The sequence below is a fragment of the Coregonus clupeaformis genome, chromosome 30 (genome assembly GCF_020615455.1).
Source record: "Coregonus clupeaformis isolate EN_2021a chromosome 30, ASM2061545v1, whole genome shotgun sequence".
Lineage (NCBI taxonomy): Eukaryota > Metazoa > Chordata > Actinopteri > Salmoniformes > Salmonidae > Coregonus > Coregonus clupeaformis.
Genome location: NC_059221.1, coordinates 13,745,493 through 13,766,610, shown reverse-complemented (window position 1 = coordinate 13,766,610; position 21,118 = coordinate 13,745,493). Strand labels below are relative to the sequence as shown.

General features: G+C 43.5%; 1 protein-coding gene across 3 annotated transcripts in view; it reads left to right on the top strand.

Annotated features, from left to right (window-relative positions):
* LOC121545865 (rho guanine nucleotide exchange factor 25) overlaps positions 1-21,118 on the top strand; it is a 125,712-nt gene that overhangs the window by 91,160 nt on the left and 13,434 nt on the right. For all 3 annotated transcript variants that reach the window (XM_045209452.1, XM_045209451.1, XM_045209453.1), the window contains 6 exons: positions 2,346-2,707; positions 3,572-3,682; positions 10,349-10,470; positions 10,716-10,782; positions 13,102-13,205; positions 13,286-13,355. In XM_045209452.1, coding sequence (XP_045065387.1) covers positions 2,346-2,707; positions 3,572-3,682; positions 10,349-10,470; positions 10,716-10,782; positions 13,102-13,205; positions 13,286-13,355 — 836 coding nt within the window. The remainder of the gene's footprint in view (positions 1-2,345; positions 2,708-3,571; positions 3,683-10,348; positions 10,471-10,715; positions 10,783-13,101; positions 13,206-13,285; positions 13,356-21,118) is intronic.

The window sequence follows — 21,118 nt, the reverse complement described above, 5'->3', positions numbered from 1 at the left end:
GTGAAAAACAGCCCACTCTGAGCTCACACACATGCCATCTATAAAACATCTATACTAGGGCCAGATATGTTGAACAGAGACCGAGGACCAAATCTGTTCTCCTCAGCCAAACTTTGAGGAAGACAAGAAACAATGTTAGATCGAAGAGAAGAGACAGTCAGTAGATAGATAGATAGATAGATAGATAGATAGATAGATAGATAGATAGATAGATAGATAGATAGATAGATAGATAGATAGATAGATAGATAGATAGATAGATAGATAGATAGATAGCCACACACAGCATGGGAGCATTGAATGTGCTGAAGTATTTATTGTTTTTAATGGCTATGGTAACTATCAGCAAGGCAATAGCCCTGTAGGGAGGAGGAGGAAGAGGAGGAGGAAGATTATTGCAAAATGGACATAATTTTTCTATGTTTATCTAATAGAAAACATTGACATAGAGAATATGATTTATAGACAATATTCTTCTTTTGTTTTGATCTCAAAAGAGACTGACGGCGAAAAGAGAAGTGAAGGGAACATTTCACATGGCTCGTTGTACTGAAACTGGCATACTGGGTTCTTTGTGTTTAGACTGAGATATTTAATTAAGCCTGAATGAATAATTTCACACACACTGAGAAGGATTGTGGATTTATAGAGGCGACTAGCTTTGATGTAGAAACACTTACAAATTGGGCCACTGACTTTATGTCGGCAGAAGCTTTACAGACAACTAATGTACGCAAACTAGACTATGGTAGTGAGATCATCTCTCTCTCTCTCTCTCTCTCTCTCATGAAGAATCAGGCAAAAGAGGTCAAACCACTTCCACCTTCACATAACAACCAATTCACAAATTGCCACGGCCATTGTCAATCAGTGATAACACCGTTAGGAGAAGAAACAACTTACAAAGCGTTCCCCCATCTGCAGTCAGCGTGACAGTAGAGGATCAGGGGTTAAAGGTCAGGGGTCAGGGAGATGGATGGGAAGAGAGGGTAAGTTATGTCCTCACCACAGATAAAAGACCACAGCCACACATCAACACATCTTACCGGAAAGGAGGACTGGGTGATGGAGGGATGGGGGATGGAGGGATGGAGGGATGGGGGAAGGGGAAAAGAGACCAGAAAACGAAGCTATAACCAAAAGATGACCACCACACATCTTACAGGAAAGACTATCCCAGGCTGAGGCTGAGGAATGGAGATGGATGGGAGAAGGAAAAGGGATAAGTCAAAAAGCAAAGCTATAACCAGACAAAGATCTTCCGGTCCATTGGATTGAAGAGAACGTCCTGTCCCTGTCCATTCTAGACCCCCCCCACTCGCTTCCCATGTCCCACATCACTGAAGAACAGATAATCCTGTCTAGGCTATTTTTTGAATCGTTGAAGTCACACGGTTCCAAACAAGTAAACCAACATAACCACTCAAATCTGCCCCAGACCAACCAGTGTCATGTGATACCACACCAGCTCACATACAGTGTTAAAACTAGAGTGGCCCGGTTGGGCTAATGTGAACTCCGCAAATGCCCTAAACAATGTTTCCTCTATGGCTGTACTAATAACAGCTACACAGCTGCGTTTACGAATAAAGCCTATTCATACTCTTCTCCATGCCGTCTTTATTTAGGTTTCCCTCCACTTCTCTTCCTCTGATGTGTTACTGTTGAGGGAGGGGGAGAGAGGGGAGGGTTACTGTTAACACACTATCACCTTACCATCCCTCTGTCCTTACGAGGACTAAACTGGGAGCTTTCTCCTCAGAATACCTCATCTATCTCTATGGTCATCTATCTCTATGGTCATCCAACTCTATGGTCATCCAGCTCAATGGTCATCCAGCTCTATGGTCATCCAGTATTTAGCTAGCTGGATTTATCCCTCTCTAGCTCTGCACCAAACTTTGACTCCCATCTTTGTCTTATTATATTGATGTTGTTGTGGTTTGCCGGGGTTCACCATGTGTCCATGCAGGTGTGTGTCTGCTGCTGCCCTTTGCCTTAGTTAAACTCCCATCCATCTATAAGGAGACCTGAGAAATCCCAGTAGTTGACGTAGAGAGTTTATCATTCTATCACGAGCCCCGACTTCTCTTGACCGGTTATGTAACCTTTGCCCGCCTCCATCTCTGTCTTTCTCTCTCCCTCCAACTTCTCTGATGCCGCTGCTCTCCAGCTGACCCTGTGCTGCTACCAACCTTGTTTGTGTATGAGGTTGGATATTGTGATAGCAAATCATTCAATTTCCGTTTAAAAAATGGACAACTAAGTATCTATTATATTCTTCCTCCCACTGTCCTTCTTTATATCTCTCTCTTTCTCTCTTTCCCTCCTCTCTCTCTCTCCAGACTCATACTCAGCGGCGGGCAGCGAGGGTAGCATCTCCACCTCCGTGGCATCCCTGCCCCCGACCGTGACGGCGTCCGTTACCTCCGCCCCCAGCTCCCCGGGCTCGCGGCGTTCCGTCAGCACCCTGAAGAGGTGGCTGACCAATCCTGTCCGCAAGCTCAGCGCCGGGGCCGTCAACATCTCCACCAGCGCTAAGGGGGAGCGGCAGGTCAGGAAGTTGGATGAGGGAAGCAAGCCGCCTCCTCCTATTCCACCCCCTCGCCACAGTCACGACCTGGGCCTGGGAGGGCTGGGGCTGGGCAACCCCCTGGGATCAGAGGACCACCTCAACACCATACTACCCATCACACACAAAGAGATGGTGAGTGGAGAGGCATTGCTAAGCACCAGTATTAAGGGTACAGTAGTGTCCATAGACCTCCATACGTACCAGTGGAGGCTGCTGAGGGGAGGACAGCTCATAATAATGGCTGGAGCGGAAGGAATGAAAGGGCATCAAACCATGTGTTTGATGTATTTGATACCATTCCACCTATTCCGCTGCAGTCATTCCCACGAGTCCGTCCTCCCCAATTAAGGTGCCACCAACCTCCTGCGACACATACAGGTATGTACATATATCACAGTGAGGAGTAGCTACTGTACACTGGGACTATGGCTAGTGACAGATCTGAAATGTGCCTCCTCAAAAGTAAACTCATCAGTATACTCTGTATAACTCCACAGTAATCTGTATATAATAGCTAGATATATATGTCTCATATCACAAGGTAGCATAGGCTTATGAACAGGCTCAATAGTAAATAGACTAACGATTGTTTAGTGCAGCTGTCTGTCAAACACAGATCTACAAGTCTTCCTGTGTAAATAAATAGTAATGCCAGCTTCCCCATAGATATACAGTATGTTTTATCTCTACTTAGCTTCCCTAACCACAGTCTATTGACAGTACAATACCTCGCCTATGAATACTATGAATGACTGCTGCAGTGTAAACACATGGTGGACAGTGTGATAGCTATGGCAGGGCTGATGCTGCTCGTTACACTGTGGATGGTGGTCCTGCCTCTCACCTCTGGGGATGTTTCTGACACAGTCACAGTGTTACACTGATTCATGTTGATGTGTTGAGTAATGTTGCTGTGTTATGTTGAGGAATCGTGTTCCTTCTGTCTCGCTGTGTGTGTATGTGTGTGCTCATGCGGTGTGTGTGTGTGTGTTGTAGGAGTGCAGGTATAATTTGGCCAGTCCTGAGGACCTCTCCCCAGCAACCCTAAACTCTCCCAGCTACCTGTCCGACTCACTACAAGGCTGTACTTCACTGGCCTACACACAGGTGAGTCGACGCGCGTGCGCGCACACACACACACACACACACACACACACACACACACACACACACACACACACCACACGCACGCACACACACACACACTCTGAGTTCACACCTACAGCCCTGTGTAACAGAGGTGGTTCGGGGAACCATGTTTGCCTGTTGACAAACTTTGCCTGAGACCTGACAACTCGTGTTAGCCCCCGAGCAAATGCCTAGGTCTTGGAGGCTAAACAAGGTAGATACAGTCATGCAATCCATCTTATCAACAGGGTCAGAGAGCACATACTCAGTCAACTTATCCAACCTAAAACAACACAATAAATCGCACTGAACTGTTGAAGAAATGAATTGGTAATCTATTGACGGTATTGGCTCTGTTGCTGCTCAGTGTGGGGGACTAGGGGAGATTTACTCTGAGGAAAACCAGACAGGGACATGGTGACCTCACAAGGCTTTGTTTCCATGGCCCTGAGACAGACCTGGATATGAAAGGGAGCCCCTCTCACAACCCCCCCACCCGCTGCTGCTGGGCTTGGCAGATCAAACACACTCTCTCTGTCTCAAACATACACAGAAGGACACACACGCAGACAGACGGACAGACACCTAGATGAACACAAGGCCCTCTCAGAGTTCATCAATAGGAGGCAGTCCAGTGGGGAAGGTTTGTCAAGGCTATGGCCCAAATGGCACCCTATAGGTCTCTGGTCAAAAGTAGCGCACTATATAGGGAATAGGGTGCAATTTGGGACGCACCCCTTGTTAGGGTTCTGTGTGATGGATGCTTCACATTCAACTACAAAGAACATGCCTCCAGATAAAAAGGAAATGGCACAGAGGAGAAATGTAATGGAAGATGACATGTGTTCCTGGAAATGACAAGGTCCACACAATGACCTGTTTCATTTACACATCAAACATTGGGAATGAAGTGTGAACGGCAACAGCAAATGGGATAGATGGCATTTGAAACAGAGAAGATTGTAATCGGGCCTAGATAATGGATACTGCGTCAGGCAGACATAAGAGAGACAGGACTAACTGGACTCTTAAGGGTCAGTATTGATAAAGGTTTTAAAACTCAGTGGAACAAGGGAGCTATATCTGAACTTGTCCAATTAGAACACCTATTTTTGTTTTCCGTTGCAAAACGTTTTGTTACAGTGTGCCCTGCTAAACACGACCCAGGTGCACCAGACCACCACATCAGTCTGCTAAGTCTGTTATTCCCCTCCAGTTCTGGCTGTGGGGAATAACAATTCAGTCATAATAACAGTCAGTCATAAGGCTCTGGTGGCAGGATTATACACAGACAGAGACAGGGGAGAGAAGGGAATGAGATCACTGGTTCCGTCTGTACTGACAGGGACAAGGTGGAGAGAGAGGGAAAGGGAGAGAGAGGGAAAGGGAGAACGAGAGAGAGAGAGAGAGTGAGCGAAAGAGAGAGAGAGTGAGACAGAAGGGACAGGGAGAAAAGGAACGGGAGAGAGTGTGTGAGAGAAAGAGAGAGAATTAGAAAAATTGAGCGAAAGAAAGAGGGGGATTAAAGTATGTAGGTCAGTCATCTCAGGGTCATGGCTTCTGTCATTCTGCTTTCTCTCTCTCTCACTCTCCCTCTCCCTCCCTCTCTTGCCCTCTCTCTCTCTCTCTCTCTCTCTCTCTCTCTGTTTTTGTCTTCTGACCACCCTCAGGAGATAAAAGATTAGACTTTCATTCTGCCAATTTCTTATTCTCATTCACTCTTATACACATTCTAGTAAATTCCCTTTCTCTTTAACTCATATACAGTACATTCTGTTTAGTGCTTACCCTATTTCCCTCTCTTCCTCTTCCTCTACCTCTTCATTCAGGATACTGATCTGCTAATCTGACCTAACATTCCTACAGAGGCCCAGTTTGATCAATTGTTTATTATTTGTTAGTCAACGGAAAATTCCTCGACGGACTTCAGTCAAACAGTCAAACAATGTAGTACTGTTACCCAAGAAACTGGACTAAAATGCACCAAGAGTTATAGCTCAGCTTGCTCTATTTATCAAAGGGGTTTTCCTTCCTCTCTTCAGGAGAGATAAACGTTTGTCTGGACTGTTACTGTCTGGATGCACTTTGAGAGATTCATAGTTTCTCCTTCAAGTAGGAAAGGAAGAGTTTGGAGAGTTCATAGAATACAGTTTTATCACCATGCACGCCCACAAGCACACACACTACCTCCACCTCACTAAGGGATTGTTTTCCTGTAGGAACAACAACAGCCGTGATCTCAGCTTTTATTAAGCTTTTGCAAGCAAAAATAGAGGAGTAAAGAGAGAGGGGGGGGGGGGAGAAAGAGAGAGTGTTCTTTCCTTTGGGGTTCTACCAGAGCAGAGGACATGTGGTAATGATCAGGATCAGGCAGTCAGGGAGAGACCTGTCAGCCAGGGCAGGAAAGCTAGGACACACACATGCACACACACAGACGGACAGCCAGACCGACACACACAACCACTGTGTACTCTACATCTTTAGTAAAAGGTTACATTTGCAGAAGTTGATTGGAAATAAAAGGCCACAGGTGAACATATAGCTATGCCGAGGAGTCTGGGCGGGAGTAAACATTTGAACAAATAGCGGCTGAACAGGTTGAACCAGGCCAGAGGGCAGGGCTGGTGGTGAACTAGAGAAAGTACCCTCCATCCATCAGGGAGACTGGCAGAGGAGTCACAGGGATTCATTTTTGTTTTTGTATTTGTATTTATTAAGGATCCCCATTAGCTGATGCCAAGGCAGCAGCTACTCTTCCCTGGGTCCAGCAACATTAAATTGTATATAACTGCCTTAACATTACATGACATTACATTTCATAACACATTAAGTGTGTGCCCTCAGGCCACTACTCTAATACCAAATACACTACATGACCAAAAGTATGTGGACATCTCATTCCAAAATCATGGGCATTAAAATGGAGTTGGTCCCCCCTTTGCTGCTATAACAGCCCCCACTCTTCTGGGAAGGTTTTCCACTAGATCTTGGAACATTGCTGCGAGGACTTGCTTCCATTCAGCCACAAGAGCATTAGTGAGGTCGGGCACTGATGTTGGGCGATTAGGCCTGGCTTGCAGTCGGCGTTCCAAATTCATCCCAAAGGTGTTCGATGGGGTTGAGGTCATGGCTCTGTGCAGGCCAGTCAAGTTTTTCCACACCGATCTCCACAAACCATTTCTGTATGGACCTCGCTTTGTGCACTGGGGCATTGTCATGCTGAAACAGGAAAGGGCCTTCCCCAAACTGTTGCCACAAGGTTGGAAGCACTGAATCGTCTAGAATGTCATTGTTTGCTGTAGCGTTAAGATTTCCCTTCACTGGAACTAAGGGGCCTAGCCCCAACCATGAAAAACAGCCCATGACCATTATTCCTCCTCCATCAAACTTTACAGTTGGCACTATGCATTGGGGCAGGTAGCGTTCTCCTTGCACCCTCCAAACACAGATTCGTCTGTCGGTCTGCCAGATGGTGAAGCGTGATTCATCACTCCAGAGAACGCGTTTCCACTGCTCCAGAGTCCAATGGCGGCGAGCTTTACACCACTCCAGCTGACGCTTGGCATTGCGCATGGTGATCTTAGGCTTGTGCGCGGCAGCTCAGCCATGGAAACCCATTTCATGAAGCTCCCGACAAACAGTTCTTGTGCTGACGTTGCTTCCAAAGGCAGTTTGTAGTGAGTGTTGCAACCAAGGACAGTGTGGCCTACCACTTCACGGCTGAGCCGTTGTTGCTCCTAGACGTTTCCACTTCACAATAACAGCACTTAAAGTTGACTGGGGCAGCTCTAGTAGGGCAGAAATTGGACGAACTGACTTGTTGGAAAGGTGGCATCCTATGACGGTGTCACGTTGAAAGTCTACTAAGCTCTTCAGTAAGGCCATTCTACTGCCAATGTTTGTCTATGGAGATTGCATGGCTGTGTGCTCAGTTTTATACACCTGTCAGCAACGGGTGTGGCTGAAATAGCCGAATCCACTAATTTGAAGGGGTGTCCACATACTTTTGAATATATAGTGTATCTACAATACAAAATCCATGTGTACGTGTGTAGAGTGTGTTTAGGATGTGGGTGTTTGATTAGTTGTGTACTGTGGGTCTAAGTCGGAGAAGATGTGCATGGCTGGAACATGGAGGCCTAGAAGTGAGGACAGACAGAGGGTTTACTCAGTCACAAGTGAATGAATAAGCAGAAAGAAAGCTGATGAAGCTGAACAACATTGCTCAACAAAGAAGGGAGACTTTCACAAGAAAAGGAAGAGTGGTTTGCCGACCATTTAAACAGGGGAGTCAGTGTGTGCATGTCTTAAGAAGGTTGACAAACACACATTCAGTTCTATTCTAAGACATGTACATGAAGAGCAGAAGACTGTGGCCAATGAACAAGAGATGCTCATTTCTCACACAAGCATGACAGTGTATCTTACTGCTCATACAAGCGTTGCTGTAGTGTAGAGACGATGCTTCAATGTTCAGGGATCTCCTTGGGAATGTTCCAGGAAAGTAGCCTGTGAAAAGGCACTTATGCGTACCTCATCAACCCAACTGATTGTTTACTATGTCGCACACTTCCTGAATGGATTGGGATTGGATGTTTATGCTGACACAATGTTCAGTGCTGGTCTGTACCCTACTATTTCTACATTGGGTGTAGAGCAGTGGAGGCTGCTGAGGGGAGGACGGCTCATAATAATGTCTGGAACGGAGCAAATGGAATGGCATCAAACACATAGAAACCATGTTTGATGTATTTGATACCATTCCACTGATTCCACTCCAGCCATTACCACGAGCCCGTCCTCCCCAATTAAGGTGCCACCAACATCCTGTGGTGTAGGGGCTGTGCAGTAAACCGTAAAAAATTATATCCGGTATTCATTCACGGACTGGTTTGGATTTTTACTTTACCTTCTATAACAGTATTGTAATGTTTGTTACATTAAATAATTCAGTAATGACTCGAAAAAATCACTGCTAACAGCTGAGAAGAGAACTGCTATCTTAGCTAACTTGCAAGCACAACAAGTCCACAACTCTGGGAGTACAGACCCACAGAAAAATGGCCGACTACCCCTATAGTGCATGAGCCATGGGGTCGGTCGGGCTCACTTGGGGTGACGATGTCTCATAGTGGTGAGTTTAAAAAAAATCTATGTCTCTAGAGTTGGAAAATGTGTGATAGCAGTGCAGCAATGGCAGCATTCTCTGTGTTATCAGTCTCTCATTCATCCCTCCATTCCATTCATTTTTTCCCATAGGGATGTTACCCTATGACAAACAATGTCAGTATACAACAAGGTATTGTACACTTATACCCTTTAATCATAAATCATTGGAAAGCTTAGATTCACAGCTATCCATCAGCATATTTAGACACAAGTTCGGAAGGTTCAGGTCAACAGAACTTTGAGCTTTGACCTCTAGGGTACATATCAGAATTACCTGTATAAATTGCTTTTAAAAGGAAACCCTGGTACATTTTGAAATCTATGGACATACACTTTCAAAAAAATATATTTGAGACATCGTCACCCCAAGTGAGCCTGACGTCCCAAATTTGGGAGTCTGGCTCATGGACTACAAGTGCCGAAAGTAAGAACTACAATTGAAGCCATAAATGCAGTCAAAGAGGAGAATAATTATTCTGCCAACAATTTATTTTTTATAGAGACATACTAAGGTAAAAAGAAACGTGACACAATGTTTAAATGATAACAAATTAGTGCAGGAAATGAATAACTTGATAAAATCATGGAAGGGAATGCTGGAATTGAACAAATAATTATGGAAATAGCAACCATTGGTAGAGTACCAGAGTTAGAGGCTACAAAATAGGATTTTGATTCCTATGCACAATAGGACTTCACTGTCAGTTTTGGCTGAACAGTTTGGCTGAACAGTTTAAAACAATCAGAATGGAGAAAGCCCATTAAAACCACTTACAATTAATGTCTTGCCATCCTAGTGTCATGCACAACCCATAAAGCATATTTAGAACTTTTATTATTCAGAAACATAAAATACCATAAAAAAAATGAAAAATACAGTGCTATGATATTTTGGCCATATCGTCCAGCCCTAATTGGGTGCTATGCTAACACCACAGAGATCCAATTAAATTATATGTAATTCTATACCTAAGACATTCTGTCAAATTATTGTCTCTACCTACCCTGTTCTCTTTCTTTCTCTCCCTCTGTCTTTCTCTTTCATGGTGACTTTTCCACACCATACACTATTATTGGTGACAATCAGATCCCCTTATCATTCTGTCACTGTCCCTAGTGTCTGGCTGCTCTCCCTCCCTGGTCACCTTGGCAACCTGCATCATTATCCTCTCTCCCTCTCTCTTTCACTTTGCCTCTCTCTCTCCCTCCCTTTGCCTGTCTGCATCCCTTCCTCTCTCTCCCGCTCTCACTTTGCCTCTCTCTCGCTCATCTCCCTCAATTTCCCCTCCCTCTCTCCCTCACTTTGCCTTTCTCTCTCTTTACCTCAATTTCTCCCTCCCTCACCCCCCGTTACATTGCCTCTCTATCCCTCAATTGGATATTTCCCTCACCCTTTTTCTCTCCTGCTATATTAAAAATGCCAACGGACCACAGATTATATCATAACCGTATTCCCTGTCCCCTCTGTTTCAACAGGATACTCAGCCCACCAATGTCTATCCAGATGACAACGGCTCAGTGTTGATGGACGACACCTCCAGCCAATCATCAGCCGCAGCTGACAATGAGGAGAGGAGGAGTGCCTTAGAAAAGAGCATGTAAGTGGTTCACCTTTAGTTACACAACACAACACTGCCCTTACTATTCTTCACTCTAAAACTGATCCAAAGTTTGATGTACAACACAGCATTGCCATAAGTATCAACACACTGACAGCAGTTACATGAGAGTGTCACTGTGTCATCTTAAACGGACAAGACTGTTTGCAAATATTTTGTATTGATGGGGATGACAGGGGCACCAAAAGTCTGCAGTATTTGTCATCCTCTGTCTCTCTGTCCAGGTACGTACTGAAGGAACTCATAGAGACAGAGAAACTGTATGTGGAAGACCTGAGGTTCATAGTAGAGGTGAGAATACAGCATTATAACCATATTCAATCACAGTAATATCAACAGCGGCTTAAGACGTTTGAAATCCTTCGCCTTTTGTATCAACAAAGGCATAAGAAGAACCCCCACCCACGTATTCTATTACTTGGCCTTGAAATCCTTGTCATCACAATACCTTCAGTTTCTTTCAACATAGCTTGGTCTGGCTCCAAAAACTGCCATTCTGTTATTGGGATGATATATATATATATATATATATATATATACAGGTAAAAGTCAGTAAATTAGAATATTTTGAAAAACTTGATTTATTTCAGTAATTGCATTCAAAAGGTGTAACTTGTACATTATATTTATTCATTGCACACAGACTGATGCATTCAAATGTTTATTTCATTTAATTTTGATGATTTGAAGTGGCAACAAATGAAAATCCAAAATTCCGTGTGTCACAAAATTAGAATATTGTGTAAGGGTTACATTTTGAAGACACCTGGTGCCACAAACTAATCAGCTGATTAACTCAAAACACCTGCAAAGGGCTTTAAATGGTCTCTCAGTCCAGTTCTGAAGCCTACACAAACATGGGGAAGACTTCAGATTTGACAGCTGTCCAAAAGGCGACCATCGACACATTGCACAAGGAGGGAAAGACACAAAAGGTTATTGCAGAAGAGGCTGGCTGTTCTCAGAGCTCTGTGTCCAAACACATTAATAGAGAGGCAAAGGGAAGGAAAAACTGTGGTCAGAAAAACTGTACAAGCGATAGGGATCACCGCGCCCTAGTCAAGATTGTGAAAAAAAAACCCATTCAAAAATGTGGGGAGATTCACAAGGAGTGGACAGCTGCTGGAGTCAGGGCTTCAAGATCCACCACCAAGAGACGCTTGAAAGACATGGGTTTCAACTGCCGCATACCTCGTGTCAAGCCACTGTTGACCAAGAAACAGCGCAAAAGCGTCTCACCTGGGCTAAGGAAAAAAAGAGCTGGACTGCTGCTGAGTGGTCTAAAGTCATGTTTTCTGACGAAAGCAAATTTTGCATTTCCTTTGGAAATCGAGGTCCCAGAGTCTGGAGGAAGACAGGAGAGGCACAGGATCCACGTTGCCTGAAGTCTAGTGTAAAGTTTCCACCATCAGTGATGGTTTGGTGTGCCATGTCATCTGCTGGTGTCGGTCCACTCTGTTTCCTGAGATCCAGGGTCAACGCAGCCGTCTACCAGCAAGTTTTAGAGCACTTCATGCTTCCTGCTGCTGACCTGCTCTATGGAGATGGAGATTTCAGGTTCCAACAGGACTTGGCGCCTGCACACAGCGCAAAATCTACCCGTGCCTGGTTTACGGACCATGGTATTTCTGTTCTAAATTGGCCAGCCAACTCCCCTGACCTTAGCCCCATAGAAAATCTGTGGGGTATTGTGAAAAGGAAGATGCAGAATGCCAGACCCAACAACGCAGAAGAGTTGAAGGCCACTATCAGAGCAACCTGGGCTCACATAACACCTGAGCAGTGCCAGAAACTCATCGACTCCATGCCACGCCGCATTAATGCAGTAATTGAGGCAAAAGGAGCTCCAACCAAGTATTGAGTATTGTACATGCTCATATTTTTCATTTTCATACTTTTCAGTTGGCCAACATTTCTAAAAAATCCCTTTTTGTATTAGCCTTAAGTAATATTCTAATTTTGTGACACACGGAATTTTGGATTTTCATTTGTTGCCACTTCAAATCATCAAAATTAAATGAAATAAACATTTGAATGCATCAGTCTGTGTGCAATGAATAAATATAATGTACAAGTTACACCTTTTGAATGCAATTACTGAAATAAATCAAGTTTTTCAAAATATTCTAATTTACTGACTTTTACCTGTATATATATATATATATATATATATATATATATATATATATTAGATTACTATCATGTTACAATGACAGCGGTGGATATACACTGTAGGTGAAGAAATTATTGTCTCAGCAAAACTGAAGATTTCAGAAAGTTCATTTGGGCCCAGTGTTGTTATAGCAACATAATAGCGACATGCCTATATTTTTCCAAGTCAGAAATAGTTATTCTCCAGGTAGGTATGTACAGTATATATTACAGTAATACATAGGCTTTAGCTCAGCAGGTTAACACAGTCTTAAATGGCTTATTATTATTATTATTATTGTTGTGTGCAGGAAACCAGGGTTCGAATCCCAGTCAGTCACATACAGTATATCTGATCTGAGGTTGTGTGTGTGTGTGTGTGTGTGTGTGTGTGTGTGTGTGTGTGTGTGTGTGTGTGTGTGTGTGTGTGTGTGTGTGTGTGTGGTGTCTCCTCTACAGGGCTACATGGCCACTATGAATACCAAGGGCATACCTGAGGACATGAAGGGAAAAGACAAGATTGTATTTGGAAACATTCACCAAATGTTCGACTGGCATAAAGAGTGAGTATCGAAGATGTACTGTGGAGAGTGTGATTGTGTGTGATAGTGTGTGTGTAACCTATCTCTCTCTCTCTGTCTAGCTACTTCCTGGGGGAACTGGAGAAGTGTATAGCAGAACCAGAGAGACTGGCCCAACTTTTCATAAAGCATGTGAGTCTACTTACACACACAGCGAGTAGCTGTTTCCTGTGTCTGTTTGGTGTGAGTTGAGGTAAATAGCTGTGAGGAAACACATGAAGAGCTCCTATTTATACTCCAACGTGCCGTGCCCCTGTCAAGATTTATGTCAGCTGCTAGCATTCGCCACTCCACTTCCCTGTTATAGATAGGTCTCAGAAGAGCCTGCACACACACACACACACCAGCGTTTCCCCCTCCACTTCCTTGTTATTGATAGCTAGGGTCTTAGACCTGCCTGTGTTTTTCTAGCCACAGACAGGCTGGCTAGCCTCCAGACCAGACCAGACACGACTTGACCAGTCAGTCAGGAAGTGTGTGTGTGTGTGTTTGTGCGTGCATGCCTTTGTGTGTGTGTGTGTGGCTGGACTGAACGGTCAGGAAGCAAGTGGAGAATAACAGTCTGAAGAAACAGGCAGAAAAAAGCTACATAAATAAGTCTCAGAAATAATAAACACTAGACTATTTGATATGCAGACCATTTTCCTCCAACCCCAAAGACGACCTATTTCTGCCCCTGTATCTGTGGTCTGGTACGGAGAAAAATGAACAGGAGATGAAAGATATAGTGTACAGATATACTGCAGAGTTTATTGTTCTTAGAATATAACTTAATGAGTAGAGCTTTAGATGTGGATTCAGATAATTACATTTATGTTAATTGGTTAAGTGGAGACAGAGTGGTCATGTTGGGTTAATTCGACCAACTTGGAGTTAAATAGATTGAGTTAATGAGTTATCTCTCGCTCTCGCTCTCACTCTTTCTCTCTCTCTCTCCCTCTCTCCCTGGCCTTTAAAACAATTCAATAAGACTTGAAGACGTGATGAAGTTAAAAGGCTGTGAGGGAATAAAGCAGCTTGTAACTAAATCTAATGGTGTCAAACTGTGAAAACAAGCACACTAGGAACATGGCCTGTAAAAACAAAATGGAGTCCAGGAGAACCTTTATATAGAAGGGTTTATTTCAAATTCGACATTACAAGGTATCAATTAATTATTTGACACGATTCACATAAATACACTATTCAAAATCATCAGCACAATAAAAACTACAACTTTAAAATACATATATTTTGGAAAACTGTCAGTGCTAAGGGTAAGACAGATGTGGCTGTCCATAGCTCACTGGTTGAGCAGCCTAATCATGTATGGTACTGGTTGAGTAGCCTAGTCATGTATGGTACTGGTTGAGCAGCCTAGTCATGTATGGTACTGGTTGAGCAGCCTAGTCATGTATGGTACTGGTTGAGCAGCCTAGTCATGTATGGTACTGGTTGAGCAGCCTAGTCATGTATGGTATCACGCTTCTTGGATGGATTCCAACATTGTTGAGGACCGGGTAACACGATCAGAGATGGAGGAGCGTTCTGGGGGCAGCACGTGTCGGTAGAGGCCCGGTTTGAGGAGGGTCTTTTCAAACTCTGCGGTCCGGTTTTCCAGACGCGTTTGCAGGGAGGGCAGATTGAGGCAGTTGCAAGCGTTGCTGTAGCCTTTGTTTTCCACACCCAGTGTGATGCTCACCGCCCTGCCCTGTATCCTCTAGATCCTGTCCTGCTGTTTGCTGGTTAAAACAGAGTGCCACACTGGCACATGCCGTATGTATGTGGTGTACACCGTCACCATGTCCTCCTGTGGGACGGAGCTATATTTCAGCTTCCTAAGGAGGAACAGGGGTTGACTGGCCTTCTTGGAGATTGCATCCACCTGTGTTGTCCAACGGAGATCTGCCTGGATGAGGATACCTAGGATTTTTATGGCTTCAACTCTCAGGAGCTCTGTTATTGATGTGCAATGATGGTAGATCCGGTGATTTTCTGGAGATGAAGGTGTGAAGTACTTTGCATTTCTGCTGGTGGAGAATCATGTGACTGTCTCTGGACTAGGGCTGTTGCGTATTATTGTTACCGTATTATCGCCACACCGGCAGCCCTGAATCATGACTGCAGTAAAATTCCACGTGACCGTTGAGTCACGGTAATCTCCTCTTATGCACTCTGGACATGCTTTGGTAGTACCCAACTTGCTAACGACCATCCGGTCCTAATGGCCTGGTACTCAGGGCTCTATTGTTCCTCTAACCACTCTGACATCAATGCAAATACAATCGAAAACAGTATCATGCTTTTAAAACTCACCTCACTGTGATGATCAATTTGAAGTTCAACAGCAGGTTGAAACTGAGTGTAAATCATGGTCATTGTGGATGTTGTTTCAAAGCCTAACACAACTAAATGGACAGTGCTTTCTAAGGTGATGATTAATTCAAAACACCCATACACATATTAGAGCTTATGCATACTCATAGGCTTGTGAGTCCAAGCCCGAAAAAACCCAGAATTAAAATGATGATTGTTCCATTATACAATACATAGCCTACCGTGTATTACACATGGTAGAAAAACATAAAACAAAACTGATTTAAGATGTCTTTGGTACATAATTGGTCTAGACTATAAATTAGAGTAATTGCTGTGTGGACTGTATTATTATGCATACTGGATGGACTGGTTACCTTATGCTATGCTCCAAAATGTGTATCCATGAGTCTGGGAGAGAACGTATAGCCCTATGCGATGCTGTTGGTTCATTGATTGTGCAGGGCGGCTTACAGATAGCCTACAATTATAGTGAATTTGTATTTGATTTTGAATAGCCTAGTAATAGGGGATTTTTTATATTTTAATAATTAAGTGTGTGGCACATTACCTTTAGCTATACAGAATATCTCACCACCATGCATTTCCATCTCCTCCCTCTCCTTTTTTCCTTTCTTGAGTGTGCAGAGGGGCTTTCAACAGTTTAGTTAAATATGTTTTGTTGCAAAAACCTGTTACTATCGATGTTCCCGGACAGATTTCACAATTAAGGACTGGGTAGCTGCAGGAAAAGGGTTGGAGAGCCCATGGTATACAGAGCTTGGGCGGAATATCACCTGTCGCGCAGCGAGAGCATGCTCCTCAAACAGTGGTTGATCCGTGGAGTGAAACGCTATGAAACCGAAGTAGCTTACCAGGCAGCCATCATTTAAAAAATTAAGCATAGCACCACTATAAAACTGAAGTAGCTTACCAGGCATCATTGAAAAATGGACCGGAGGGAAAGCGGCCTTCATTTGCTATTCGAGGGCATACATATTACATGTATTTTTCCCCTGACCCTATTCCTGCCCATTTAATAATGGATCATTCTAAATATCAACTAATTTTGCATACTAGTAAAGAATTTTACATATTAGTTAAGATTAAATTGAAAATAGTCTGATGGGTGAAAATATGATCACTTGATGAGAGAACAACTGTGTGCAGGAAAGGAACAGAGCGCAAGCTTTATTGTGACTTTCTCAACTCATCAATAGTCTATAGTTGCACCATGACTCCAGGTCGGACAGGTCTTGTTGGATTGAAGAGGGTGCAGTCTGGGGTCTGTCCTCTAGTAGGTTAAAATCGTCCATGAACTTCCAGTGTTGTACTGTTGTGTCGCTTACTGTGGTGTTTATATATGTAACGACTTTCATGGGCCTGAGCAATGTTCCCTGAGGGAGGCCACATGACACTCTGACACTGTCCGACATGGAGCCATGGTACTTAACTGCCTGGTGCCTGTTAGATAGGAAGTCAGCAATTCACCTGACTAGTGATGGTTGAAGCCCCAAGTCTAGGAGTCTGGCGATGACCACATTGTGGCAGACCCTGTCAAAGGCCTTGATATAGTCAGTGGTGACCAGTGAGCAGATGAAGCCAAGCTTGTCGGAATGCTTGTACAGCCCCTTGATAGTCATTGATTTGGGGAAGGATGTCTCCTACTGCCCACTGGGAGATGAAGCTCTCGGCTGCCTTGTCTAGAAGGGAGGTAAGGGAGATGGGTCTGATTTCAGCAAGGCTGGGTGGATTCGACTTTGGGAGGGGCACCACAGAAGCAGCTTTCCACTCCTTAGGGACCACACCTTGGTTGAGGGAAGTGTTTAGGAACCTGCCAGGTATTCTGTCTGCTTTTTGGGTTTTGGGTTTTCACCTTAACCAACTTCTCATACATATCCCATGCTGGATGGTTGGAGCTATTCTTCATGGTAGATAGGAGGGGAGCTGTAATGGTCGATGGGGGGTATGAACTAGATCACAGAGGCTAGTGATTTGTTAATTTCATTGGCTATTCCTCGGCCATCACCTGGGCTAAGCCCCTCAATGTGGAAGGTGGGCTCAAATTTAAAGATGTTGGCCAAAGCCTTGACTTCTTTGTGCCATTTCGCTGGATTTTGTTTTTTCAGTGCTTTAATTTTATCACTGTAGAAGGCCTGCCTAGTTGTTCTGATCTTGCATTGTATTTTGTTCCTCAACTTGTTCCATAGGACAGTGTTCTTCTGGGAGAAGGCTTTTTGACACTCTTGGATTAGGGCCTTGATCTCCACTGTCATCTATGGGTTGTCGTGGTTGTGCAGCCTCACTGTTTTGGTGGGGAAGTACTCATCCATCTTGGATTAAAGAGATCCTGCCTGTTTAAATCACCTCCGATAAACAAAACTATGGCAGGGTGTTTCACTTGTAGTGCATCAATAGTCTCTACTAATTGATCAATGAGGATATCACCATGTGGTGAGTCAGGTGGGAAATACACTGCACATATTGCAATTCTGGAAAAGGAGGCGATATGGTCTGACCTTAACCACTATGCACTAGTTCGTGATGTCAAGCATGTCAGGGGAAACGTCGTTTTGGAACCACGTCTCAGATACAATTTCTATGTCCGATTTAGTGTCCTTGAGACGCCATTCAAACTCGTTTAGCTTGTTGCAGAGAAACAGTGCTGGTAAGTGCTTATTTTTCTTAGCAGGGGTTTGCACGGCGGCGTAATGTGAATTAAGTTTTGAGCATTCACTTGCTGCCGGAGTGCATTTTTAAGGTTTGTGGCTGATTGACTGAGTTTTGCGATGAGGTTCTGCCATTTCCATCAATAGTTGGAGTTTCAAAAAGAAAGGACTCTTCATATAATTAATTAAAATGCCTTTATTTGTATGGCATGTTCAATGGAAACAAAGATTAAAAACTCCTACGTGTTTTGGCTGTATGGCCTTCGTCAGGGAGTACAAAGACACAATAATGTAATGTCCTCTTTTGAACAGCACTTTCCAATCGACCCTGATTTGAAAAGGGAGTGGTTACAGAATTCATTGGACAACACCTAGTAAGCAATACTATACACATTAAAAAGTGAAATAGATATGTTATCAAAATGCAAATCAAGGCTAGACATATCAGAACCACTAGAAAAGTAGTTGTCCAAAAAATTTATGTTATCCTTGCTGTACTCCATAGTATGTTTGATGTTAGGGTTAATGCTGTTAAGACCAGAACAGGCAAACATCATCAATATAGCGTCCCCACCATATAATTTGGTCAAATAAGTGGTTATTAGAAGGATCCAAAATGAAGTCATTTTCTCATTTACTGTACCTATGTAGAAACCAGCGTAGGAAGGGCTGTAGCAAGCTCCCATGGCACATCCTTTGACTTGTTTAAACATATGGTCCTGGAAGACAAAGATGCTATTATTAAGAGTCCATTCAGTCAATGAGACAATGAATTCTGTGGGAGGCATCTCAGTCTCAGTCCGGGTACTCAAGAAATTGTGCATAGCTACCAATCCTTGTTCATGTTCAATGGTGGTGTATAGAGACTCCACATCCATGGTGACTAAAAATGAAGCTGTACCTATATTATCCAATTCCTTAATTTTGTTCAATATCTGTGGTCTTTAAGATAAGCTGTGAGTGATGGCAGAAAATGCTTAATAAAGTAATCAATGTACTTGGAGATGGGTTCTGTCAGACTTTCATTACCACTAATGACTGGTCTACCAGGGGGATTCTTGTGGACTTTTGGAAGAAGATAATAAGAAGCCATATGCGGCCTGCCATTGAAAATATATTTTAACATATTGTCTGAAATGTTGCCATTCTCCTTAGCTTCTGTGAGGATCCCTTTCAATTCAGTCACGGATGGAAATCCTCAATTCAGTCACGGTTGGAAAGAGCTGTTCAAAAGAGGACAGTATTATCATATCTTTGTACTCCCTGACGAAGGCCATGCAGCCGAAACGCATCAGAGTTTTTAAAGGCATTTTAATTAATTATATAAAGAGTGCCTCCCACCAATTTACCCCTTTTACCAAAGAGCACCTTCTGTCTACAAAAACCTACTATTGTGTACCTTAGCAGCACTTCCCTTCCTTCTTTTTTTCTACAATAGTTGGAGTTTGTTGTGAGTTTCAAGCTGCTCTCTTTCCTCTTGGGTGTCCTCTCCTACGCAGTGACGTGCAGTCAGGGTAGGCAGTGCTTACCCTGTGGTCATCTAATTAAAAGCTTATTTGTTGTTATTTAATGTTTTTTCTCATAATCAAAACATTTGCTAATACTGCATCAAAACCTTAGGAAAAGCACCTGGGTATGCATGCCTCCCTCCCCATCCATTCAAATCCATGCAAATCGTTAACGCGCACAGCCGTTCCTGACTCCAGTCACTGTTAATGGACATGGTCACCATAGGCCTTGCTGCTTTTCCTAGCTGACATTCGTTGCATTGAGCGTATTTCATATTTTGCACAGGCGTATTGACTAAACATGTTGTGTGGGTAAACTCTGCACATTTGTGCTTGTCTACATAATTTGGCGCACACATCCCTTAAACTGACCAAAACTATCTAGCTAGCAAAAACAACCTACCAAATGGACACTATACTGCACCTCAAACTATTTTCCAAGTTGGATTTCCAAGGAAAACTTGGTATAATTCAGAAAGGGAGACACATACCTGAGCCTGACCCTACGTCAGAGGAAGGGACAGAAAATCATCTGATCATTTAAACAGAAGTGGTATGAACCAAAATAATGGCTGTGTGGCTGCGCTACCAGTAAGCTGCCTATACGGTTTCCCCTGCCTGCTTTTCTCAACCGGTGACAACTTTTGGGTAGAAGGCGGCTGCAACCTCAACAACCTGACCAATGCCCTCAACAAACACAAAAAGTCGGCATCGCACATCCAACACCAGATCACCTTAAAGACATTTGGGAACACACGGATCGATCTGGCGTTAAATGAGTATCAAAAACAAGTGACCATCCACAATGCTAAGGTAAAGGAAAACCGTAAGATTTTGAAGGACCTTATTAGAGCAACATGCTACCTAGGGAAACAAGAGCAAAACAATTTTTTTGAATAATGAGAGTACCAGTTCATGTAATCGTGGAGACTATGTGGAGTTATTGTATAACTTTCCTGAAAAAGACGGAAGGTTAGCTAGACACTTGGAGACTTCCACTGTGTTTTCGGGTACATCAAACAGAATACAGAATGATTTGATTGAAACAATCAGTGATGTGATTCGAAAGGACATTGAAGATCAGATTAATGCAGCCCCATTTGTTGCAGTAGAAGAAGATGAGACCACAGATGCTACAAACAAAGGCCAGATCTCTGTGATTTTGCGTTATGAGGCTCAACGCGAAGTCAATGAGGTGTTTTGGGGATTTGATGATGTGAGTGACGACAAACCAGCTGTGGCCTTGGTGGATTATGTATTGTGAGTGTTAAGGAAGTGCAACTGCATTGAAAAGCTGGTAGCTCAAACATATGATGGGGCCTCAGTGTTGGCATTACATCTTAATGGTGTGCTGGCCAAAATAAGATAAAAAGTGCCTGAAGCTACATTTATTCACTGTTATGCTCACAAGTTAAACTTGGTG